Genomic DNA, 25,126 nt, shown 5'->3' on the forward strand with positions numbered 1-25,126 from the left:
TTTAATACCCTTAATCTCTGCCCTGTCTATGCTCTAATCTTGGCTTATTTCCAGGCCAGGGAACAGGCAGTTTTATCTGCTTCGAACACACTTCCCCCAAATGCTCACTGCCCTGCTTGCTCCTATTTATCCTTCAGTTTCTGCCTAAATATCACCTGCTCCAGGAAGCCGCCTTTGCTTCTCCTCCCAAAGCAGCCAACATTTCCCCTCTCCTGGCCCTCCCTCTCTCTCCAACCATGACTTAAAACTTCAGAGGGCAGGGACAAATTCCCTTTTACCTATTTCCCAGCCTGGAAAAGCAGGTGCTTACTTGTTATTTGTGGAACAAATCAAGAAAAGGAAGGTTCCATGTATTAAAATGTGTAGGCAGATACTGTTTATTTTGTTATATTCTTTCCATAGCATGATTCCACATCTCTTTATTTTCACTTTTATTATTATTATTATAATTATTATTTTTTTACAAAGGTACAAGGAATTTCAGAAACAACATTAAAACAATCAAACTGTTCAGGCACGGTTTCATAGGAAAAGCATAGCTCAATGTCTGACTTCCTGCGTCCCTCTATGATACTCAAGTTTTGTTCCAGGAAGAACAATTACTGTAGCGCTAAGGTGGAGATGCCCTAAAGCTCATCTCCCAGTGCTGTCTTCATTCTCGGAAAGTTCCTGAGTCAGCAGTTGGGGGTTCCCAGGGCCTGGAGTAGAAAGACCAGTGCACATTCCCTCGCCCTGAGCGCAAGGGACTGGCCCTGCAAGTTCCGGGCAAGTCCCACTTCATCAATCAAGAACATAAAACAAAAAAGTAATTTTAAAAAAATGGCTTAAAAAAATATCTGATAAAAATTACCTATCCCACTCCCTTGCTGTGAAATAATTTAAATAATTTACTCTAGATGTAAAAAAAAGAAAAGAAGAGAAACCATTTGTTCATGATGCCTTCGCATTGTTTCGAAGTGTGAGGTCTGGGCCCCTTTGGGGTGGAGAGAGTTTGCGACATTCAGGAAGCTCCCCAGACTCAGCCCCACCTCCACCACTTTGTAGCCAGTGCCTACAGGCATGACCGTTTCCTTATTCTCTAAGGTTCACCTTCCCTCCTGAACATGGGGTAATCATAAGATGTGTCAGCGAGTGGAGGTTGGAGGGCTTTGTAAACTGTGAAGTGCTGGCCCCAAATGAGGCAGGAGAGATGACCCCCGTCCAGAATTCTGCTTTCCTGACAACACCTAGGATTTGGTCTTTGGCAAGCTTGGCGGGCCCCAGCGGCTGAGTAAATGGTGGATAAGACAAGTAACTGGGGTGTCTGGTATGTGCAGCAGACAGGGGAACTCAGCCATGGCTAAGGGAGGGCGCAATCAGAGCCCCCATCCTGTGGGAACAGGGCCGGGAGCAGAGACCTGGCGGAGGGGTCAGAACAAAGCTTCCTGATTTTAGCCTCAGAGGACTTAGCGGACAGAGTTGGAGTCCCAGCACCTGCCTGGTGCTCCTTGTCCTCATCTTTAGTGTAGACGGGTACAGATGGACTAGCCCGAGGGGTCTCCACCCCATGTATTGCAGAATCACATGGGAACTTACAAAACCCTACACAAGGCCAGGCCCTACTCTGCTGATTCAGCTTCGATTGGTCGGGGTTGGGCCTGGCCATCGGTATTTCCTGAATGCTCCCGAAGGTATTCGAATGGACAGCCTGGGCTGAAGCCTACCAGGCCAGGTGGCCTCCTGCAGTCCCCATCCTAGCTCCAGCATTACCCTGTGCAAGGGGCAAACATCCTTGGTCAGGAGGCACATTTGCCTCTAGCTGAGCCACTGTATTGACCACCAAGAGAGAACCTCAGAGAAGGGCTCAGAACACAGATTCACAAAGGAGGGATGCAGAAAACGCACAGGTTGGAAGGGAACTTTAGGGCCATGTGGTCTCGCTTCCTTGCCTAGTACAACCCTCCTCCTCCCAAAGCCCTCACGGCTGGGCCGCCAGGGGGTTCGCGGGCAAACTGTCCACACTGGGCACCCTACGTCCTGGGAGCCTCTTCTGTTACCTTGGACGGACACCTGCCTACGTCATCCTGGCAGAGGCAGGCTCTGTGACCTGAGGGCTTTGGTGGCTGTCAGGGTCTGAGCAATGCCCTGAGGCCCGTGTCCCACATCAGGGAGTGTCTACCCGCCTGGGCTGATTCTGGCTGGAGAGAGGATGGTGTTGTCCTCCTCCTTGTATTCTAGAATCGGGCTGGACCTTGACTTCTTTCCCTGAAGTTAACCTCCCCCCGCACCTTTGCCAATGTCTTGTGAGTTCCCAGCGCAAAACCAGCTCACCACCCTACAGGTAATTTTCCTTAGGCCAAGGCCAACATTTCTTGTCTCCAGTGGTAGATCCCAGGGCCGCCTTGTTCAGATGGAGAAATTAAGACCAGAGAGGGAATGACTGGAGGCCACTTCAAATCAGGGATACCCCTGAGGCCAGAACCAACGGATTCCTGCTCTGTGGGCTGAGAACTGGATCAGAGCAGAAACAGCAGACAGACAGACAGTCCCAGGAGCGCAGAAGCTCAGCCCAGCCACGCACTCTCTGGGGACCTGCAGCATGTGCCTCTCTCTGGGCCTTAGTTTCCCCACCTGTAAAATGAGAAAGTTGGGCCAAATCACTGGTTTTCAAACTTCTAATTTTTTTGAGTCGCAGAATTGTGTATTCCATCCAAGTCCATATGTATAAAACAGGAAGGAGAGCTGTCCCGTCGGAAGGGGGTGAGGGGGCACAGCCTCCTGCTTGGCCTGCCCCATTCTATAGACCACAGTTTGAAAATCACAGGCAGGTTTACCTCCTAGGTCCTTGTAGCTCTAACTTTCCACAGTGTTCTTTCCCTTGGGAAGTGAGAGCTTATCACGTACCCTTACAAACAGAATCAAACAGAAGGCAAGGTGTCATCTAAAAAGAGTCAATTCAGACACCGTTGTTTCGAGAAGGCAAATAGAAAGCGGCACCATGTTCCACTGGAAACCTGTGGCGACCGAGTTTCTTTTTCTGGTAAAAAATATAGAAATAGTGGTTGTTCTCGGGGGGGACTTGTGGTTTGGTTCTGGACCTCCCCATGGAGCCAAGTGGTGTCCCTGAGGGCGAGGAGGGCGGAGACCTCTGCTCAGGACCATTCTGAGCTCATCCGCAAGTTTTTGATCTCCAGTTCCAACTGCTTGGCCTGGACCTCGCGCTGGGTCACCAGCTCCCGGAGTCTTCGGATCTCCTCCTGTTGCCGATAGAACATCTGCAGCAGCTGGGAGAGCACAGAGCAGAGGGAAAGGCAACGTAAATGCCCTGGGACTTGAGGGGGGCAGGACCCCAGCGGAAAGGATGAAACATTGTCCCTTTTGGACTTGGAAAGGTGGAGGTGATTAAATTAACGTGGCTGAGGCCTACGGGGACAGCCATTGCATTGCTCTTTTACAAAAACCTTGTTTCCTTCACCTAGTAAATGAAATTAAAAGACTTGACATTTCAGACTTGTGTGTTTGTGTGTGTGTGTGTGTGTGTGTGTGTGTGTGGTTTTTGTTTTTTTTTTTGTTTGTTTTTTTTGTCTCCTTAGATGCCCCCATGGGATGGAGGAAAGGATATTTGGCCCTGGTGTCTGGAGATTGGAGTTTTCACCACCACTAAACTGTGTGACTTCAGGCAAGTTACTTTCCCTCTCTGAGGTTTAACTTCCTCCTCTGGGAAATGGGGGTCAGAAAACTAACGTCAGCATTATCACAGCTGCTGCCGCTGTACAGAAAGGCACCAGGTGTTGGGTGCTCCCCCTAAGTAAGGATCTTTGTTATCTCCCCGGATGCTCACAACGGCCCTGTGAGGGTCGTGGTGTTAGTGCCCCCACTTTACCGCTATGGAAACTGGAGCTAAGAGAGACTCGGCCCCTGGGGCCAGCGTCCTCCAGGCAGTGCTCAGGAGAGCTAGGATGAGAATCCCTCCGTGAGAGGGCAGCCCTTGAGTTTTTAGCCACTACCCACTGACTCCCAGGGCTGCTGAGAGAACGCACACAGATGATATATCAGTGCCCACTGTGGGACCTGGCACACAGCCGGCACTTAACAAATGTTGGCTCTGAGAGCACAAATACAGTGTCAGAACTGGAGGGGTGCTAATACCCACCAAGCAAAACCCTCTTCAGTTTACAGATGGCTCTCCACCCTCTGTATGCAAGCCCACCGCCAGGGCATACAGACGGTGCTCACTGCCTGTTTGTTGAGTGAATTAACCACGTGAATTACCAGTAAGTAGCTAGCCAGGCCACACAGCTGGTGACTTTTCTCACCCCTCATGTCTCTGCCCCCTTCTCCACACCCACCCCAGTGCAGGCACCCCCACCCTCCTTCCCACCTCGTTCTCTGTCTTTGGTGGGGGGCATTCAAAGATGTCAAAGCCGTTTGTGAGCCAGGTTTTCTTCTCCTCCAGCCTGTGCTCTGCCGTCCACCTTGGCGCCTTCTCCTCGAGCAGAGAGAAGGGCCTCCGGCCATCTTCCGCAACCAGTGCTTCGGTCTGGTCCAAGAGGTGAGGCGAGGCGGGGGCCAGGGAGTTGGAGGGAGGTCTTTCTGGGGGCAGAGGCCGAGGGCTCAGCAGCTCGGAGCCGGGCCTCAGGGACACCAGGACAGGCCCTGGGAGGGAAGCAAAGGCCGTGTGAGGACTGAGTGCCCATAAGCACATGGGCATGGGGGCACTGGCACAAGCAGGCATGCGCAGACACACAGACACGCAAAAGGTGTGGGAGCTTTGGCCACATGCAGACAGGCACAAGCCCACGGACCAGGGCACTCAGAGTGCAAATCAGGGTCCCGCACATGTGACCATCTAAGGAAGCCTGGCTTGTAGGAGCAGCACGGTGCATGCCCTGGAGCTGTCCGGCTCCTCGAGCTCCTCAGGGAAGCGTGGCCCTTGCTTTGTAGGGACAGTCCCACCACACCGCCCTGCCATCCATCAGGTCACGAATTCCCCCCAGCACGCTGGGTAACAGGGGAGGCAGGCTCACAGAGAAGGGTGAGGAAACTGGGGCCCAGGGAGGAGCGAGACTGTCTACAGGTTATACACAAGCGGGGCTTGGGGGGTAGAAGGAGAGGGAGATCCCAATCAGAGAGGCAGCAGCTGGAGTGGGAGTGGGGAGCACCCACGGCCTTCCCTGGGTTGGCCCTCATGTGGACAGGACAGGCAGGGTGAGTCAGGGCAGGCGGAGGGCACCCAAGGGCCTGGGTGGGGGCTGTTGCCTAGAGGGCCTCTGGAGTGACTGTGGAGGTGCAGGTGGGGGGATGGGCATAGGGTCCAGCTGACTATCCAGTCACTCTGCACAGCCCAGACCTTAGTAGTTTTCCATGGAGCAAAATCCCTTGACTTGGAGGGAATGTTCTGAGCCACTCGGGGCAAGTCCCTGCCTTCCTGGACCCTATCTGACCGTCCCAGGGGCGGGGGACTGATGGTGAAGGACCAGTCCTCGGGGTTTCAGGAGAATACAAATATGGTCCAAACCCCTCTCAGCCATCTGGGCCATAGGACACGCCATTTCCCCCCACATTCGCCCGCCCGAGGCCTCTGCTGGGCTTTCCTCACCTTTATTTACCCCACTGAGCCACTCCCTGGCCGTTAGAGAGGGCTGGGCCCCTGCTGTGGGCGGGTAGATGTCCTCTTGGTAGGATTCCGACTGCAGGAGAAGTCAGGACAGTGAGAAGTGGGTGGTGGGGAGGCCGCCCACGGGAGGGCCCTTAGAGAGCTGGGGGTCAGAGAGCAAAGGGTCATGCCCAAGGTCATCACACAGCAACTCAAGAGCAGAGGTGAGGCAAGAGTCAGGACTCCTAGCTCCCAGGATGCCACACTGACCACGGAAAGGCCTGCCCCTTGAGGGAGTGACCACCACCCTCCCTGTTGCTGCCTCGGGCGTGGGCTCCAGGCTCCGGGGATAGTCTTCTTGGGAAGGGTTCCCGCCTCCCTGCAGACCCCCCACCACCCTTACCCGCCGGGGGACAATCATGGATATCGGCTCGATGAGGCTTTTGGTTGTGATCAGCTTGTAGAAGCGGAAGATCTCACAGGTGGACACGTCGAGACCTCTCTTGGGCATGAAACCTGCGGGCAGATGGTCAATTAGGGCCAAGCGGTTCCAGCCAGGCTGGGGCCACAGGGCCCGGTGTCAGTGGCAAAGCCAGGCTGCACACCTGGATGTGAACAGACACCACCTCCTCCCCCCATCCTTCCCGTCAACAAACAGTTCATGCAGGAACCTCTGCTGGGCCAGGCCCTGTGCTGGGGAAATGGGGTTGAAACCCTCACAACATTAGTAACAAAGAAACAGAATTTCCGGAGGATGAGGCCCGGAAATCAGGATTTTAAAAAGATTCCCAGGTGATTCTACTGTGCAGCCAAGGTTGAGAACCACTGGTTTAACTGCTTAACCTTGGCCTAGAACACCTTCATTCTCTCCCATGCTGTGCTCTGCCTCCTCTCTCCATCCCTCAAATGTTGCCTCGTTCAGGAAGCCGCCCAGAGAACCTCCTGCACCCCTAACCAGAGCTCCCCCGAGCCAAGCTGTTCACCCACCAGCTCCCCTCCCGAGTGTGGGCCCCTCCAGGCGGGGCCGGAACCTGACTCGTCCCTGTCCCCCCAGGTCCCACGTGGCCTGGGCGCCCCACACTCACCGATCCCCTTCTGCGGGTGGTAGGAGCGGTACTCTGTCAGGTAGCTCAGGTGAGGCTTGTCGGCGCTCACCTCATAGTAACGGATGTTCCCGTCTCCCTGAGGGGGAGGAGGGTGTGTTCAGAGCCGGTCCCCAGCAGCCCCCACCTGCCCCCTCTGCCATGCAGCAGGAACCTGGTGTTCACCTACTACACACAGGGAACACCAGGGAACTGTCACCAAGGCAGTAGGAGGGGCCTCATTTTAACACTCTGTCCCCCAACCATGACCCAAAGCCCACCCGGGTGTCTCCAAGGCAGAAGCTCTGGGGGCACAGGCTGGAACCCCACCCCCGTCCAAGAGCTGCACACAAGGGCCAGAGCGGTGCGTCCTGAGACCAGCCAGTGGGTCTCACCTCTAGGAGCACTTCTGTCACAGTGACTGTGCGGGGCAGGGTGGGGGAGGCTGCTGCTGGCACGGATGGGTAGGGCCAGGGCTGCCAGAGACAGATGGGAGACCTACCCAATGAAGACCTGCTCTGCCCCCAGTCTGAAGGTGCCCCTGTGAGACGCACCCACTGGTCCCTCCTGATCTGGACCCAGAGTTGGGGGAGGGGGAAACCAGTGCAGGGTGTTTAGCCTAAGCCCTGGGCCCAGGTGCTCTTGGGAGCCAGGAAGGTGGGAGAAAGGGGCTGTCCCTGCCCCTGCCTTGCACCCCAAGGGCCCCAGGCTGCCGTCTGGCCACCGGTAGGGCTAGGCTTAGGGGAGTTCTGCCTCCTGCCTCAGGATTCCATGAGGCCACCTTCCTCCCGGCCAGACTGACCTTCCCCACCACGTAGAGCATGTTGGTGTCGGAGTCATAGAAGGGAAACAGCACGCCGGAGGAGCCGTCCAGGTCCTCCTCTGTGAGAGGCACGGAGAGGTCGTCCTGCAAGGGAAGGGGGCCAGGTCACTCCTGGGGTCCTCGGTGGTGCTCTCTGAGCTAAGAATTCCTGCCACGGGGCTCTGGATGGGTGTGTGTGTGTGTGTGTGTGTGTGTGAGAGAGACTGAGTGTGTGTATGTGAGTGTGTGTGAGAGAGACTGAATGTGTGTATGTGAGTGTGTGAGAGAGAGACTGTGTGTATGTGAGTGTGTGAGAGAGAGACTGAGTGTGTGTATGTGAGTGTGTGTATGTGAGTGTGTGGGAGAGAGAGAGAGTGCACCACCTCATATTTTGCAGCATTTTGCCCGTAATGAATGACTTCTCACACACTTGATCTCACTCCAGCCTTCCACCACCTGTTTTGTTATTTATTCTTATAGATGAAGGAGATTCAGAGAGAAGGAAGTGATCTGTCTGATCTTTGAAACTCTGGCCAAGTGCTCCTTGAATCAACACTGCTTGACCTGCCCCTCCCCTCCCCCCTCCCCCTCCCCACTTCCCTGGCTGCACCCCTGCCCCGAACATGCAGCTCCTCCTGCCCACTTGCCTCAGGCCTTCGTCCCAAGCTCTGCTCCAGCTGTTCCTTCTGCCCAGAAGCCCTCTCCTCCCTTCCACCCAGTCCTGGTCCAGACGCGGCCACGTGTCCCCCCCTATCCTCCGTCCTGACCAGCCTCCCTCTTTGAACGACAGGATGCACAAGGTCTGTGCTTGTGCCATCAGGCTGTTGGCATCTTCCTGTTATTCATCAATACATTCAATCAATGAGTGAGTGAGTGAATGAGTGAGTGAATGAAGCCAGAACTCAGCTGAGGAGCGATGATGGGGGGTGCCGGTGGCGTTGCGTGGGAGACTCACCTGGTCCCACAGGGCAATCTGCCGGTTGTTCCACCGGGAGGTGCCTGTGGACAGCAGCTTCTTCAGGTTCCCCAGAAACAGCACTTTGTTGGCCCGGTGCCCCTTGTAGCTGGCTTCCTGGAGGGACATGTGCGGTCAGGGACGCCCTTGCCTTTGCTTACGCTGCTGCTCCACCTGCAATGCCTTCCTTCCTCACCCAACTCTGCCTGGAGAATCCTTCCAGGGCTACTTTTCTGAGCTGCAAGAGGCAAATGTTTGCCCAGTTCCATGCTCTTGTTGAAAGATTATTGAGCACCCACTATATGCAAAGCATGGGGCTGGGCTATCTCATTTAATGCTCTGAGGGGAGAGACTCACAGCCCATTCTTGCAGATGAGGAAACAGAGGCTTGGCCACCTAAAAGTGCACCCTAAGGTCATGTCTCATAGCGGATCAGCAGTGGTACCCTGAGGTCTCCGACCCATGTCATGGGCTTTGACGGAGCTGGGACACACTGACAAGTTTTGGCGTGAGACCAGGTTCAATACTAGCTTTCGATGTGGGCGTGTCGCTTAGCCTCTCTTCAGCCTCAGTTTTCTCATCTGAAAAATGGGGAAAACACGTGAGAAGGCTTGGGTAGAACTTGTTACTGTAATGAACAGCATTACGGCCCTGTTCTCAGAAGCCTCCACCATCTCCACTCCACTCCTCGCTCCCCTGACCCCAAGCCAGACTCCAGCCTAGCACTGACCTGGAGGACGGTCCCTGCTCGGGGGTCGAGAACCCGAATCTTGCGGTCTTTACAGGTGGTGGCCAGCAGGCTGCCGTTGGTGTTGAAGGACATAGAGAGGATCACGTCTTGGTGACAGTCAATTGTCTTCACGGGGCTCATGATTACAGACTCCTTTGTATCCAGGTTCCAGACCATCACCTGCACGGCAAAGAGCCGGCTCTGAGCACAGTGGCCTCCCCGCCCCTGGCCCCCAGTCACACGCCGGCCGGGCTGTAGTGAAACATGGTATCCCCCGGAGGGAAGCCACAGATGGCAGTCTGGCCAAGAGGCCTCCGGTGGGAGGATGGATCTGTGGCTTGAAGCTGCCACGTGGTGGGCGGGGAGAGGGGAGTCAGGCTGTCTTGACCGTGAAAAAAAACAACACCATCTGCCTGTGCCTGGGAGCAATGAAACACCCACGCTAGGAGCACCTGAGGGACCAGCGAGTCCAGGGGGTTTCAAACAGCAGTTCCCACCTCGCACAGACAAACAGGACGGCCATGTCTGGTTGCACAGGCTGTGTGCCACACAGCTCCAGGGCAATCCATTCCCACAGCCTGTGATGTGAACAGTGGCCCCTGGCATTGTGTACAGAAGGACCTGCACAACCCAAGCTGTCGCCCTGCAGACACACCCCCCCTAGACAGATAAAGAGCACTCTGGTCTGAAGGGGGAGGGGGCCCTCCCCACTGCTCCCATTTTATCCAGCACAGAGGCCCCTCAGCTGCCTCAGTAAAGCCCTATAGAGCTGTGAAGGGAAGAGTTTAGAAGCCACAGCTGTGGTCACACCAACTCCATCTGTGTACAGATTGAGACACTGAGGCTGGAGAAGACAAAGACTTTCCCGGGTCACACTGCAGGTCAGCGGTGAGTCGGAATAGAATCTCAGTCGCCCTCACCATGGATTTTCCCACTCCACAGGGCCCAGCCTACCCCTCCGGGCAGAATACTGGGTTGAACAGTATCCTCCCCAAACTTACTTCCACCTGGAACCTCAGAATGTGGTTTATTTGGAATAGGGCCTTTGCTTATGTAATTAGTTATAATGAGGAAATACTGACTCTGAGTGGGCCCTAAATCCAATGGCTGGTGTCCTTTTTTTAGATATTGGTTTCAGGGAGGAAGGGAGAGGGAGATAGAAACATCAATGATGAAAGAGAATCATTGATCGGCTGCTTCCTGCACGCCCCCCCACTGGGAGCCAAGTCCAAAACCCAGGCAGGTGCCCTGACCAGGAATTGAACCATGACCTCCTGGTTCATAGGTCGACGCTCAACCACTGAGCCACACCAGCTGGGCTGGCTTATAAAAAGAAGAGAAAACACACAGACACACAGAAAAGGAGGCCATGTGACAACGAAGGCAGATTGAAGTGATGTGGCCACAAGCCAAGGCGTGCCGGGCGCCACTGGGAGCTGGAAGACTCACAGAAGGATTCTTCCTCAGAGCCCCCGGGGGAAGCCCGGCCTCCTCGCACCTGGATTTAGGACAGCTCATCTCCAGAACTGTGCGGGAGTGCCTTTCTGTTGTCTTCAGCCACTCGGCGTGGCCATTTGTTCAGGCAGCCACAGGGAGCTGCACACGGACCCACCTTGTAGTCATAGCCGGCGCTGAAGAGGATGTTGGCCGCCGTGGGGTGCCATTCCACCAGCCCCACTCTGCGGGCGTGGCCCACCAGCTCCTTCCTGTAGGCTGTGAAGTTCCTCGACAGCAGCTGCTTGGGGATGGCCCAGATCTTGATCTGTCGGGGGTACATGGCCCAGGGGAGTGTCAGCCGGGCTCGGCCTTGGCACCCCACCACCCTAAGAGCTGGCAGTGGCCAGCAGCAGGGACGGGGTGTTCGCTCTGCATCCACCTCTCACTCAGTGGAGGGGCAGCTGGGGCACCTCAGAGGGACGGGCTTTGTCAAGGTCCTCCCGCCCAAGCAGGGGCTGGTGTTGACCAGAGATGAGTGCAGGCCTCCCACCCTGCCCCCCGGTGATCTTTGCATCCTAATGACCTGAGGTAGTGGGTGGGTAGATGGGCCACAGGCCTGACTCTCAGGCTGGGTGTCAGAGCAAATCTGCCTTCCCGCATAGAACATCCCCCAAAGTACAGTGGTCTCCTCCTGCCCCTTGTCTCAAAGGCCCAGGGTGGAGCCTTGAATGGCAGGAGGAAGGGTTTGTGCTGAATCTTCAAGGCACTAGGAAGCCAGCCAACACAATCTCTGGAGCAGGACAGGGCAGGCCCTTCTGAAGGGGCCCCTTTTATGTTCCTCAGCATCCCCTCTATGGAAACTTAGAATTTTCTACCTGCTTGTCCTGATGAACTGGTGTGTTTCCTTTGATCAGACAGTGAGGGTTCTGCAGTACATTCTATTTCCCTTTTTGCCTGGGCTGCCAGGCAGCTCTGAGCTAAAGCTAGGGCTCAGTAGCTGCCACCCTCCATTGCCAACGTTTCTAGTATTATTTCCTCACTTCCTCCATCTGTGGCTGCTGCACTTTAGAGAACTGGCATTGTGCAGTGAGAATAGAATAAGTCCTCAGTTTGAGGTCTGGCTCTGCCTCTACAAACGGTGTGATGTAGGGCAAATAGCTGTACCTCTCAGATCCTCGGCTTCGACACATCGGAAAATTGTCCGACCTTGTGAGGTTGCTGTGAAGGGAAGACTGAGTGAAGTGATATGTGCAGTGAGGAACACAGTGGGCTCACAATAAATGGTAACTATGAAATGTATCCTTACTTGAATCACCTGATCATATTTGTGTCTTTTGTTTTAAGCTATACCCACACATTTTAGAAGTGGCCTAGAATAAAAATTATAAATAACACTGAACATTGTGGGTACAGGGATTAGGTCCCTGGTACAGAACAGGAGCTCAAAAAAGTTGGTGGGACTGAAGCTTTGGGGTGGTTTTGGTGTCTATATTCATATATGGTTCCCACCCTAATCCTTTTAAAATTTGCTTCACTACTTTTTGAAAGTGGCACAGTATTTTCTGGCCACAATAAAATTGCTCCTCATAGCATTTTAGAGTTCCCCCAAAAGAGGGACTTTCCCAATGGAATTCATGAATCTCACTGGATCTTCACTAGGCAGCTGGAGCTATTATGCCCATTTTAGAGGTGGAGAAACTGAGGCCCATGGAGAGGAGGGGTCATGCCCCAAGGTCAAAATCTAAATGACCCCCCTCCCCACACAGTAACCTCACCTCATGAAGAATGAAAGAGCCAGGAGCATCAGAGCTGAGTTCTATCTCCCTCTGCCCCAAATCCTACTCCTTTTGGTCAGGGAACAGCCTCCTGTGCCGATACTCACCGTGGCATCTTCAGAAGCAGAGGCGATTTCAAAGTCGTCAAAAGGGTTCCACTTGATGTCTAAGACGTTCCCTCTGTGCCCGCAGACCTTTGGGTAGTGGGGGTCCAACTTTCCTGTCTGCAAAACAATGCCCGGGAGGAGTGAGGGGAGAGGGGGCTAATTCCACTTTAGCATCTGCCGGTCACTCATTCAGTCAGCAATCACTGAGTAGACAGGGAAACATAAGGGGCAGAGCTGGGTGTGACTCTGGGATTCACCACTCTTCCCGGTGTGACCTGGGGGAGTCACATCCCTGCTCTGAGCCTCAGTGTCTCCCTCAGTAAAAGGACACAGGTGTTTCACAGGGTTGGTGTGAGGGTCAGAGGAGGCGAGGTGTGGAAAGGGTCTGGCGCAGAGCCTAGCACATAGGAGGCGTTCGATAAAAGGACATTTCCTTGCACACACTGCTGGTGAGGAGGCAAAACTGGTGCGGCCACCTTGGAAAACAGTCTGGCAGATCCCCAAAAGGGTAAACATAGCTACCATACGACCCTACAATTTCACTTCCAGGTATATCCCCAAGAGAAATGAAAACATGGATCTACAAAAAACTTGTACATCAATGTTCACAGCAACATTATTCAAAATTGCCAGAAGGCGGAAACAACCCAAACGTCCATCAACAGATGAAAGGGTATACAAAAGGCAGTGTATTCATACAACGGGATATTATTCAGTCAAAAAAGAATGAAGTACCGATGCATGCTACAACATGGATGAAATTGGAAACATGCTAAGTGAATCAGTCAGACATCAAAAGCCACTTAGATGATACACCAGAGGTGGTTTCATTGCTTGAGCATATTATCACATCCTCTGGTACCTGGTATTCAAAACCCTGACTAAACGCATATGAAAAATTCAGAACAGGTAAAGCCACAGAGACTGAAAGCAGGTGAGTGGCTTCGGGGAGGGGCAATGGGGAATGACCGCTAATGGGTACTGGGTGTCTTTTTGGGGGTGATGAAGCTACTTGGAAATTAGAGAGTGATGGATGCACAACCATGGAAAATACTAAAACCCACTGACTCCTACACTTTAAAATGGCGAGTTTTATGGTATGTGAATTATAGTTCACTTAAAAAGAAAGGACCTCCCCTTCCCCTCTCCCCTTTCCTGCTGAGAATTCTGTGCAGGTGCTGGGGGGACACACAGGCCCCACAGCACATGGCATGAAGCCCTGAAGCTGAAAATCCCAACCACTATCCAATGACACACTGGGCCATGGGGGCCATATGGGTTCAGGCATAGAACCACATGGGTTCAGGGAGTTGGCAGCAACCAGCACACTCATTTTACACCCCACACGGCACGGTCCCGGCAGCACACGGAGCAGGGCCAGGCCCTCTGCCCGCCCGTGCAGCGTGGCCCACACGCACCATTGGCCTCGGGTTCTGGAGCCCACCCACCAGAATGCCCCCCTGACTGCTCTCAGAGTGAAAGAGACAGCTGAGAGGAAAACGGGCCCACATCCCTTCATTCAGCAAATCTTTAGGAGGAACCTAGGAGACAGCACTCTGCGAGGTGCTGGGTGAGCACAAGACGGAGTATTTGACCTCGCAGAGCCAACAGTCTCAGGATTTAAAAAAAGGAACTTTCAAGACAGGGTGAACTCAGGGGAATAGCCACCCCTCTCCTCCCCGCACCTCCCCAACCCTGCAGGGGGCACTGCGCCCTGTGGGACATCCTGCGACTGCCCACTCGGGGCTGAGCAGACACCCTGGTGGTCTCTGACCTTGCTTAATAAGACCGCGGGAGGGCAGCTGCTAGGAGAACAGACACAGGGCTTCCCCGCCACGCCAGGCAAACTGGGAGACAGACAACCGAGCCCCTGGCTTGTGGGGGCTTTATGCATGCATCATAGTAGGTCTGCAAACAGAGGCGGTGGTCCTGGGCTCTCCTTCAGAAATACACTGCCCCGCTCAGCTCTCCCCCCTCGAGAAGGGTACCAGACACCTCACCTAGAACGGGTCCTTTACTGGAGGCAGGACTCTATAAAGGATGTCACTTGACAAATTGGAAAATGGACAGTGGATTAAAGTACGATTGCAATGTGAACTTGATAACGTACTGTGGATATGTTAGAGAATATCCCCAAAGACACTCAAGTACTTAGGGGTAGAGGGCAAAGATGTATGTAACGTACCCTCAAAGAATTCAGAAAAAATATACCCTCACATACCCATTCAGAGAGAGAGCGCGAAAGAATTTGGACAGGTGTTGATAGTGATGTGTGAAGAGGCGGCCTAAAGTCCCATTTCTTTCTGCTGGTCCTGCCTTCTCCATGGCTGAAAAACAGGGTCCCTGGACAGGGAGGAGAGGGCGTGCTCCCCGCCCCCTGCAGCAGGGGCAGCACCTGGAGCCAGGGCCCTGCAGCGAGAACCCTGCACCCACGGGCCCTGGCTCAGGTCTGCATGGCACCGGGGGTCCAGCCGCGGACCCCTCGCCCAGGCTCTGGTCCTGCACGCTGTCATCAGGTGAGCTTTCAAGAACTGAAATCTGATCGTGTCTGCTCAAATTTTACCTTTTCCCCATCTATAAAATGAGTGAATAATCATCTCTTCCTGGCAGGATTGCTATGGGGGTAAAGTGAGCGACTGTGAGAGGAAGGCCGACTGGTGATGTCCCAACGGGTTTCAGTGCTCAAATCAGAGCAGCTATTATTCTGTGTATATGTGTGGGTGTGTACGCACGTCCATGTGTATATCAAAACTGAGAAAAAACAACTGGTCAAAAATACACCAAAATGTTAATAATGGTTATCTCTAGATGGTGGGATAAATGAATGGTTTTTACCATCTTCTATGTCTTAAAAATTTTTTTCCCCAAACTTTCTATAAAAACTGTAAATTTTACAATAAAAAGGTATCCTATGTAATAAAAGGGTAATATGCAAATTGACCCTAATGACGGAATGACCAGAACAACCGCTCGACCAGTCACTATGAGGCCACTGACCACCTCTCAGTCCCTTTCCCCAGCTGGCAGGCTCCGATCACCCGATGGCGAATGGGGAATCGGGGATGGGTGGTGGGGGATGCAGGGGGCACCAGGCCAAGGCCCCACCCCACCAGTCACCCCACACACAGAAGGCGACCTGCGGTGGGGGCGGGTCTGGTGAGCAGGTGGAACAGCCAACCTCTGAGTTCCTCCCCCAACAAGCAGCTCCGATCACCCAATGGCAAACGTGGAATGGGGAGTGGGTGGCGGTGGGGGGTGGGGCCAGCTGCGGGCAGCTAGGGAAGATGACCCTGATTGCAGGCCAGGCCTAGGGACTATACCCACTCATGAATTTCATGCGTTGGGTCTCTAGTTTAAGATAAACTTCCAGACTTTCTGAAAAGGCGGGTCCTTCCAGGATTAGCCAAAAATGTTATAAAACTGCAGGACTTGAAGGGCTCTGAGAGACCAGGAGTGGTAAAACCCAGCACAGCTCCGGCCCTGCGGGTGGCAGGCACCACCAAGAGGTCCCCCACTCTCTCCCTGACCCCTGCTGGAGGAGGGGCTTGCCCAAGGGGTCCCCCACTCTCTCCCTGACCCCTGCTGGAGGGGGGACTTGCTTAGGGGTCCCCCACTCTCTCCCTGACCCCTGCTGGAGGGGGGACTTGCTTAGGGGTCCCCCACTCTCTCCCTGACCCCTGCTGGAGGGGGGACTTGCTTAGGGGTCCCCCACTCTCTCCCTGACCCCTGCTGGAGGGGGGACTTGCCTGGGGGGTCACCCACTCTTTCCCTGACCTCCACTGGAGGAGGGGTTTGCCCAGGGGTCCCCCACTCTCTCCCTGACCCCTGCTGGAGGGGGGACTTGCCTGGGGGGTCACCCACTCTTTCCCTGACCTCCACTGGAGGAGGGGTTTGCCCAGGGGTCCCCCACTCTCTCCCTGACCCCCGCTGGAGGGGGGACTTGCCTAGGGGTCCCCCACTCTCTCCCTGACCCCTGCTGGAGGGGGGACTTGCTTAGGGGTCCCCCACTCTCTCCCTGACCCCCACTGGAGGAGAGGCTTGCCCAGGTCCTGTGTGCAGGGCCAAGCCCAGGGCGGTGAGCTGTGGGGCCCGTACGGTGCTGAGGTAGCTCAGCCCTTTCTGAGTCAGTGTCCTGCCTCCCCTCCTGCACACAGCCTTTCCCTTCTCTTGCATCTTTTCCTGGGTCAAAGGGCATGAGCAGTGCTGGGTCTTGGGCCCTGGCACACCCAGTTGCTCTCAGGGCCTTTATCTCTACACTGGCCCAGGGCCATGCCCCAATTTCTGCCCTGAGGGTGCCTCGGAAGAGCTGAGTGTGGGCCGGCCTTGGCTGACAGGAGGCAGAGTGCCCAGGGCCCCATTCAGACCACAGCTCCCAGGTCAGCCCAGGAGATGCCTCAGGGCCAGGCACCACTCAGATGGCTCAGACGCAGCTCCCAGAGCTGAGCTGGGCTCCTCAGGCCTCAGAGCAGAGGCCCAGCCCACAGCTCGGCCCTCCCCTGCGGCCGCAGGCTGCTCTGTGCCTGAGAGGGTTTTGTGCTGAGGACCCACATTAACAGGCATTAGCCAGACTGATGGGCTATTGACTGAGCTGCTAATAGCCCTGAAAGGGCAGGACATTGATAATCAGGAGGCCACTTCCGCCCTCTGTCCCTCAGGCCAGCAGTCAGCCAGGACCAGCCTATGATTTATGGGGGACACAAGCTCTATATCAGGGGAGATGCCTGCTCTCCTCACAGACCTCGGAGAACCTGGCTCGGGTGCAGGAGCCGGCTGCTCAGCGCGGCGTCGCCGCCTCCAAGTCCCCACGGGCTGCTCTGGGCAGAGTGGACAGGACTGTAGGACCCTGGAGGGCAGAGCCAGGCGGGCGGGGGGCGTTCTGGGGGCAGACCTCCCTCAGCTGCCTGGATGGTAGAGCTGTGAGGCCACAGTCGTGAGCCCTCCCACTACAATGTCACAGTCACGGCCTCCAGTGACCCTCCCAGCAGCCCAGAGTGAACGTGGGAGGCAGGGGTGGCGGGGGCAGGCGGAGGCGGCCTGCACAGTGTGCCTGCGAGGGCAGGTGGGCAGGTGGCTCCGGCGTCTGAATGCTGCTATAGCACTCACTACTGTGTGACCTTGGGAAGTGACCTTGGCTCTCTGTGCCTCAGTTTCCTCATGTACCAAATGGCAACAGCAGTAGGACCTCACAGGGTGGGCGTGAGGGTTAAATGAGTTCATACACATAAATGCTGAAGACAGTGCCTGGTCCATGCTAAGTTCTCGGTAGACCTGTCAGTGGAAGTTCATCGGAGTTAGTCACAATTACCCAGTTTTATTGCTGCTCCGAATGTTTCGGGGGCCCAGGGACACTCAGCGTGAGGCCAAACTTCCGCAGGGGGACTCCCGTCACTTCCTGCCCAACCAACGGGCATTCGCTCCAGGGCTGCCTCGCTGAATAAATCAATGCCTTGATCGTATTCCCACTGACGGCTCAAGCACATTCTCACTCTACAAGGGACAGGTTTGCAACTGTTTTTCTTGAGGAACCATAACTTAGAGTCATTTATGTGCCAGGCCCTACGCTGGGTGCTCTGCTCATATTATTTGGTTCACTTCCCAACCACCCCAGGAAGTAGTACAAGAATCTCCATTTATAATGCAGAAGCTGGGGATCGAGGGTTGGCAGCGTGTGCTGGGGGCCGCAGAGCCAGTCCGTGGCCAAGCACGAGAACTGGGAATGCTTCCTCTCACTGCCTGGCCTGCCTCTTGCTATCCTCACACCATTGTTACCATCAGCCTCACGCAGACCTTTCATGAGGACCTACTATATGCCAGCCCCACACTGTGTGCACATGGGGGCAGAAGATGAGTCCCTGCCCCCCAGGAGCTGCCAGTCTGGGGAGGGCATGAGGTAGTATACCCAGGGCTTGGAGAGAGAGGAAGAGGAAAGGCCCTGGGGATCAATCAGAGAAGGCTTCCTGGAGAAGGAGGAGACCTTTGAATTGGGCTTAAGGAGAGGGAGACTTTGCCCAGGCCAGGGAGGAGGACAGGAGTTTCAGGTAAAAAAGGCAGAGCCGTAGGTAGGTTTTAAGTGGGAAGAATCCTGAAGCAGGCAGCAGGGAAGGCAGACTGAAACATGGGATGGGAGGGAGGCCAGACAAGAGGCGTCAGGCTGTGGGCATGGAGACAGTCACCCTGCACAGGGCTCAAGGCTGGACCCTATAAAGAGACGGACATGTGGACAGATAAGTTGCGTCCTGATTAGAGGGGTTAAGACTTGGGGCCGGGGGCTGCCCAGAAGAGAGTTGAGCAGAGGGAAGGGTGACAGGAGTATTCCCTAATCCTGGTGCTAAAATGCAAATCCCGTTTCTATGAGGATCAGGGCATCATTCACCAGCCCTCCCCCACGAGGACTCAGATGAGCATGAAGATGGTTTACAGTAGAAACCCACACCCACGGTCGGAGGCGGTGAACCACAGAGGTTCTCTGGTAACCCTCCTTGGTCACCCCCAGAGATGGGAGCTCACTTTCTACCCAGGCGTTTTGTTCCACTTTCAGACCATATTTACTGGGAGAAAACACTTCTTACTTTGAGCCTGGCGTGGCCCCTCCCACTCCCCTCACTTCCTGCTTCTGGTCCTGCTCTGTCCTTTGGGGCCCCATAGACACCCTTCCCGTCCCCTCCCAGGCCAGCCCCTGGCAAATTTGAAGGCAGAGGACCCACTCCTTGAGTAAGCTCTTTTCCAGGCTAAACCCATCCAAAGAGCTGAAAGAGACTTAAAAAAAGGACTAGCCCACGCCCTGCACGTCTAGACAGGGGACCTGAGTGGGAGGGAACAGGAGATGCTACGGAAGGTCAGCTGGGACAACGATGGGAGCTCTGCGAGGAAGGCAGGACTTAGTTGCAGGCAGTGAGTGGGGAGTCATGGAAGGCCTCTGAGCAGGGGAGTGGCCTGGTTAGACACCGGCTTGAGGAGGTCCGTCTGGCCTCTAAGAGCGCAGCAAACGTGCCCCTTCCCCGAGGCCCCTGCAGGCTCCCCTCTGGCCTGGTCCACTCCCAGCAACGTCCCAGCCCCCAGGGCCCGCCCTTGCCTTCCTTCCTGCCCATCCTCCACACCTCACAGCAAAGTCCACCCTTCTACCTTCAAGAGGTGGATCTGTTGCAAGCGGGCCCCAGGGTCAGGAGCCCAACCTGGTACCTTCCCGCTGTGCCCTATTCCCGGAGCACAGCCCTCTGTTGCCAAGGCTGCGAGCACCTCCCTCCAAGGGGTTCACCCTGGGTCACAGCATGCGAAAGGACGGGCCCTGACTGCAGGGGCACTCCCTCTGGGACACCTGACACCGCCTGGGGCAGCCTAGCCCTTTTGAGCAGAACTTCCGGGACACCTCCCAACGCAGGCACTCCATTGAATGAGTAGCTAACTGGTCCGTCCTCCCCTCCCTGCCTTCGCACAGCACTCTTTACGGACACGTCTCTGCCCGGATGGGACATAATCCCTGGTGACCAACAAGGAGCTACGTCTGGGCCTCATTGGGGCCTCACTCTTACTGCTCAGGGTCCTCGGGGAAGTCATCTCCCCGAGCCTCAGAATCTCCTCTGTACAATGGGGCAAGGCTCCCCAAACAATGGACCGATGGCACCCACGTCAGCACTGGCCTATCTGCCCTGAGTCAGGGCTGCGCGATGGGACCGGCACCTGTGTCCTTCCCCTCTCTCGGCCTCTCCTTCCTGCTCCCTCACCCTGGACGTGGTTACGTAAGAAACTACCAACCAAATGTGCTGAGGGGCCTTTCTGGACCCGATTCAGACACAACAAGGCACTTAGGAGGCATCAGAGACGGTTCACATGAGCGAGTAGGAGCGAGGGAAGCGGCTGTGGCTAAAAAGGGTGACCCAGGAGCCCGTGTCCGTGCTGTGATCCTGGCATTGTGGGCAGGACAGAAAACGCACTTACTTTTCAGAACTGGATACTGAAGTTTGTGGGGATAAATGACAACATGTCCAGGGTTTGCTTCAGAAGACTTCAGTGGGGGGAAAAGGGATGGATGAAGCAAGAGGAGCAGTCTCGAAAATTCTAGAGTCTGGGTGTCGAAGAGTTTGTTATATTGTTTTCTACCTACTTTTGTGTTTGACAATTTTTCATAATTATAAAAAAGAACGAGGGGACTGTCTAGTACTGAAATGCAGTTTGCAAATCAGCAGCAGTGGCACCACCTGGGAGAAGAGTCGCCAGAATTAGCAAATAAAAATACGGGCTGCCCAGGGGTATTTGAATTTCACATACACAACACATGTTACTTCTGGTCTGAGTACGTCCCGTATGATATTTTACCTATACTGAGGAATTCTCTGTGCAAAGAGCTTGGCAGTTTTTTATAAAAGGACACATGTTTGACAACCTAGTCCAGTGATGGTGAACCTTTTGAGCTCGGCGTGTCAGCATTTTGAAAAACCCTAACTTAACTCTGGTGCCGTGTCACATATAGAAATTTTTTGATATTTGCAACCATAGTAAAACAAAGATTTATATTTTTGATATTTATTTTATATATTTAAATGCCATTTAACAAAGAAAAATCAACCAAAAAAATGAGTTCGCGTGTCACCTCTGACACGTGTGTCATAGGTTCGCCATCACTGACCTAGTCGCTGCCCTCCTGGGCCTTTGTCCCACAGACCTGGAGACTGACTTATGGTCACACAGAAACCTGTAGGCGGATGTTTATAGCAGCTTTATTCATAACAGCCCCAAACTGGAAACCATCCAGATGACCTTCAACGGGTAAATGGTTAAACAAACTGTGTTGCATTCACACCCCGAAAGGAATACTACTCAGCAATAAAAAAGAACGGGCTACTGATAACACGCAGCAACTTGGATGGATCTTTTATGCTGAGTGAAAAAAAGCCAAGCCCAAAAGGTTCCATCCCATATGGCTCCATTCAGGTGACATTCTTACAATGACAAGAGCAGGGAAGTGGAGGACAGAGTGGTTGTGGGGGCCTAAGGTGAGAGTGGGAGCGAGGGAAGTGGGTGTGGCTGAGAAGGGCAGCCCGGGACATTTGGTGATGCTGGCAGCATTCTGCATCTTGACCGCACCGATGTCGGTATCCTGGTGGTGAGACTGTACTACAGTCTCACAAGATGTTACCAGTGGGGGGGAAGGGGTGCAGGGCACACCGAATCTGTTATTTCTTACTAGTGCGTGTGAATGTTCAATGATCTCAAAACAAGAACGTTTAATTAAAAAGAAAAAATAAACAAGAAGAAGGTATTTGGTGCTTCTCTGAGGTGCAGATTTCACTGGCATCTGCGTTTTCTCTGGCCGATCTGGGGCCTGCGGGGATGCAGGCTCTCCGGCCCCACCGCAGAGCTACCGAGTCAGAATCGCGTCCAAGTGACACCCAGGTGTGAGCTCTGACTAGTCCAGCTCCTGCGGTGCCTGGGCTCCCGGGAGTCTGTGCCGGCAGCAAATACCACGTGTCCTCAGCCACTTACGTCACTGTCCCAAAAAGCCCAAAGGGAACTGACTGCACATTTTACCCGCGATCAGGCTGCACAGGACAACTGCATCTCAACCCTCCGAGTGGTGTCCTGCTGGACGCACAATGGAGCCGGACTCCTGCCCTGGCCTCCAGGGTCATCACAGCCCAGCCCTGCTCCCCTCTCTGACCACCTCCCACTGCTCTTGCCATGTGACAACACACCTGTCTGTTTCTCAATCACCAAACCCATTCCCACCGCAGGGCCCCTGCATGTGCTGTGCATTCTACCCGAATCCCCTGCCTCTAGGGTTTCTAGTGGCTCTCTGCCCAAGTGTCAGCTCCCCAGAAAGGCCTTCTCTGCTCCTCCTCTCTCACCTAGTCCCCTCGCCCCTCCCAGGTCACATTCCATCACATCAAACCAATTCATTTTCTCATCGCAGTTATTAACACCTACCCATACTCAACGCTTCATGCAAGTTGGAAACCATGACACTTCTGACAAAGTCCAAGTCATAAAAATCAGGAAAACACATTAATATGTAATTACTATTACATATTAGTAATATGTAATTACTAATTATTAATTAGTAATAATTATATTACTTTGTTTGGTGGACAGAATCTTTTATTTTATTTTTTTATATATTTTTTATTGATTTCAGAGAGGAAGGGAGAGGGAGAGAGAGAAACATCAATAATGAGAATCACTGATCGGCTGCCTCCTGCACACCCCCTACTGGGGATCCAGCCCAAAACCCGGGAATCAAACCATGACCTCCTGGTTCATAGGCTGATGCTCAACCATTGAGCCATACTGGCCGGGCTGGACAGAATCTTTTAGAAGCACCCAGAACGTGGAAGAAATAAGTAGCCAAACAGGCCATGTCTGGGGGTCCGCCCAGCTCTAACCTTGACGTCTTTCCATAAATCCCATTGTACACTTGTTCCTCCCTGGCTTGAAAAATTTCATCTTTCTAGAATACAGTTCACACTTCTCACCCCGGCATTCAAGGCCCTTCTCATGGGACCCCGATGAACTTCCCCAGGGTATTTCCCTTCCTCCCCTAGACAGACTGTTCTATCTGTTCTGGCCAGACAGCTCTCTGCATTGTTCCCTGGACAGTCCACACACAGTCCCAACCCCATGCCTTTGCTTGTGCCATTCCCTTTGCCAATTATGCCCTCCCTATTTATTTGGATGAACAATTCCCGGGTAATTTGTTCAATCAATGAACATGTATGAGCACCAATTGTGTGCCCACAATGTGCTATATGGATAAAAAAAGTACTGGTTCTTTCCCCCCCCCTATTCCAAGTACAGGAGGTCCCAGCAGACCACCTGGGTAGTGAGATTCCGATGGGTGATTTCTAAGTTCTGAAGTGTTCTGTCTGTTGTTTCTGACTGCTGGTGGCTTACGTGCGGGTGGTCTCAGATTATGGACTCGCTGATCTGAATCTGTGGGACTGCTGTCCGCACTGAACTATTTCCTCCAGAGACCTTGTGTCTGCGTTTGCTGCGAACCAGAGGCCCTACCAACCCAGCATGGCTGAGACCCCTCGGAGGGTCCCCCTCAAGGCAGAGACACAGGTCCCCGAAAAGATCTGCTATTGGATGAAACTGCCACTTGGGGGTCCAACACTGTTCAATATCAGCAAATGACAAAGGTCCAACCTCTACTGCCAACATCTGCCCTCAGGACAGGCCAGTTCTTTCTGTTCACTTACTGCTGTCCTCTCCTGCCTCAGGTTTTGGCTTAAGGTTGGTTTCCTTTACCGGGGAGAGGAAGTGGCTTTGGAGATTTCCCAGATGTCGTGTGAGCCTGGCAATGCATTAAAAAATATGTTTTATTCAGGAGTGAATTATTTTGCAGTGGGGTAGAGGGGAAATCCCAGGAATAGTTAGGCAACTGCTGAAATCCCAGGAGAGGTATATTTTTCCCAATGAAGAAACGAAGGCTACGGAGGTGAAATGACTTATTCAAGGTCACAAGGCTGGTAGCAGGCAGGTCTAGGGTTTGAACCCGTGCACCGCCAGGTGCCCTTACCTGGTGCAGGGGGATGACGAGGAAGGCCCCCCCTCCAGCACACTCGGTCACCACTGCGATGAAGTGGGGGTTCACGGCGCAGAAGTGATTGTCATGGACGCTGTGGGTGATGGGCACCGAGTCGTAGCAGTTCTCCTTGCTGGCTGGTTTGCCAAAGACGTGGCGGAACTTGGAGCTCCGGTACTGGGGGTGCCATGACATCTGCAGGAGACAAACGGGGACAAGGAGTCTGAGGCTCACTGCCTGGGTAGCGGGGCGCACGGCGACCTCCCCTGGAGAACATAGAAGAGGGTACAACCAGGACAGGGATGTGCTGAACCCAGTGAACAGGCTGTATCTGTGGCTACTTCCATGGACCTGGTGAGATGTAGCGAGACGATGTGTAATTATTGCTGACCAGTCTGCGTTTCATCCTTCCGAGTGTGAACACAGAAAGACTGTAGAGAGACCTCAGCACATTCCCAATCCACCATCTCACCAGACAGGCCAGCCGCCCTGCCCCTCCCAGCCCAGCCAACTGGGTAACACTGTGTCCTCGGGAGCCAGCCAGCCTGCCTTCAATTCCAGCTCTGCCTCTGGCCAGCGGGGCAGGCAAGTGACTTAACTTCTGAAGCCTCCGTCTTCTCATCCGTAAAACGGGGACGACGAAAGCATCCCTCTCAGAGACTTGTCATGAGGATTAAATGAGAGGATACACTTAGATCCCTTGACCAACAGTATAATTACGACGACTATTTTCATCCAGGCTTCTCATCCAGGCCTGCATTTGTTCACTCGATGTTTACTGAGCACCACTGAGTGACGAGACCTGTGCCCGGCCCGGGGGTTTCGGAAAGAGGTGGGCAAGGCGAGGACCTAGCCCCTCGGGAGCCACGGTAAAGAACCTGGGCTCGGAGGGCGATGGGAGTGGCTGCAGGACAGTGAGGCCAGGCTTCACTTTCGGGAGGAAGGAAGGGTGGGCCGGAGGAGAGGTGATGGTCACCTGGGCTGGGGCAGGGCAGAGGGCGCGGAGAGGAGAGGACGTGTTAGTGAAATGCCAAGGAGGGAGACCCACTGGCCTGGCGTCTGCGTGCCCGTGGTGGGCTGTGGGGCCGGGGGCGAGTCATGGCGGCTGAAATCAACATGATCTGCTGGCCATCCAGTTCTAGCCC

At 54.2% G+C, this 25,126-nt stretch overlaps 1 protein-coding gene across 1 annotated transcript; it reads right to left on the reverse strand.

The window, feature by feature from the left end:
- Positions 1–351: 351 nt before the first annotated feature.
- CORO2A (coronin, actin binding protein, 2A) lies at positions 352–24,178 on the reverse strand. The gene is made up of 11 exons (XM_005870643.2): positions 23,976–24,178; positions 12,464–12,580; positions 10,757–10,906; positions 9,145–9,324; positions 8,415–8,531; positions 7,460–7,564; positions 6,661–6,757; positions 5,979–6,091; positions 5,579–5,669; positions 4,361–4,635; positions 352–3,263 (listed from the first exon to the last, which is right to left on the reverse strand). Exons 1-11 carry the CDS (start codon positions 24,174–24,176, stop codon positions 3,132–3,134), a joined length of 1,578 nt encoding a protein of 525 aa, XP_005870705.1. The 5' UTR covers positions 24,177–24,178; the 3' UTR covers positions 352–3,131.
- Positions 24,179–25,126: the final 948 nt, after the last annotated feature.

Source organism: Myotis brandtii, unplaced genomic scaffold, assembly GCF_000412655.1.
Source record: "Myotis brandtii unplaced genomic scaffold, ASM41265v1 scaffold320, whole genome shotgun sequence".
Classification (NCBI taxonomy): domain Eukaryota; kingdom Metazoa; phylum Chordata; class Mammalia; order Chiroptera; family Vespertilionidae; genus Myotis; species Myotis brandtii.

What these genes read in the sequence shown, in the direction of transcription:
- CORO2A (XM_005870643.2), bottom strand. Translation starts at nt 24,176, where the DNA reads ATGTCATGGCACCCCCAGTACCGGAGCTCCAAGTTCCGCCACGTCTTT. An exon ending in AGATTGCCCTGTGGGACCAG is followed by an intron (nt 7,565 to 8,414) that starts GTGAGTCTCCCA and finishes CTTCCCTTGCAG; the next exon opens with GACGACCTCTCCGTGCCTCT. An exon ending in CACCAAAGACAGAGAACGAG is followed by an intron (nt 3,264 to 4,360) that starts GTGGGAAGGAGG and finishes GTGCTCTCCCAG; the next exon opens with CTGCTGCAGATGTTCTATCG.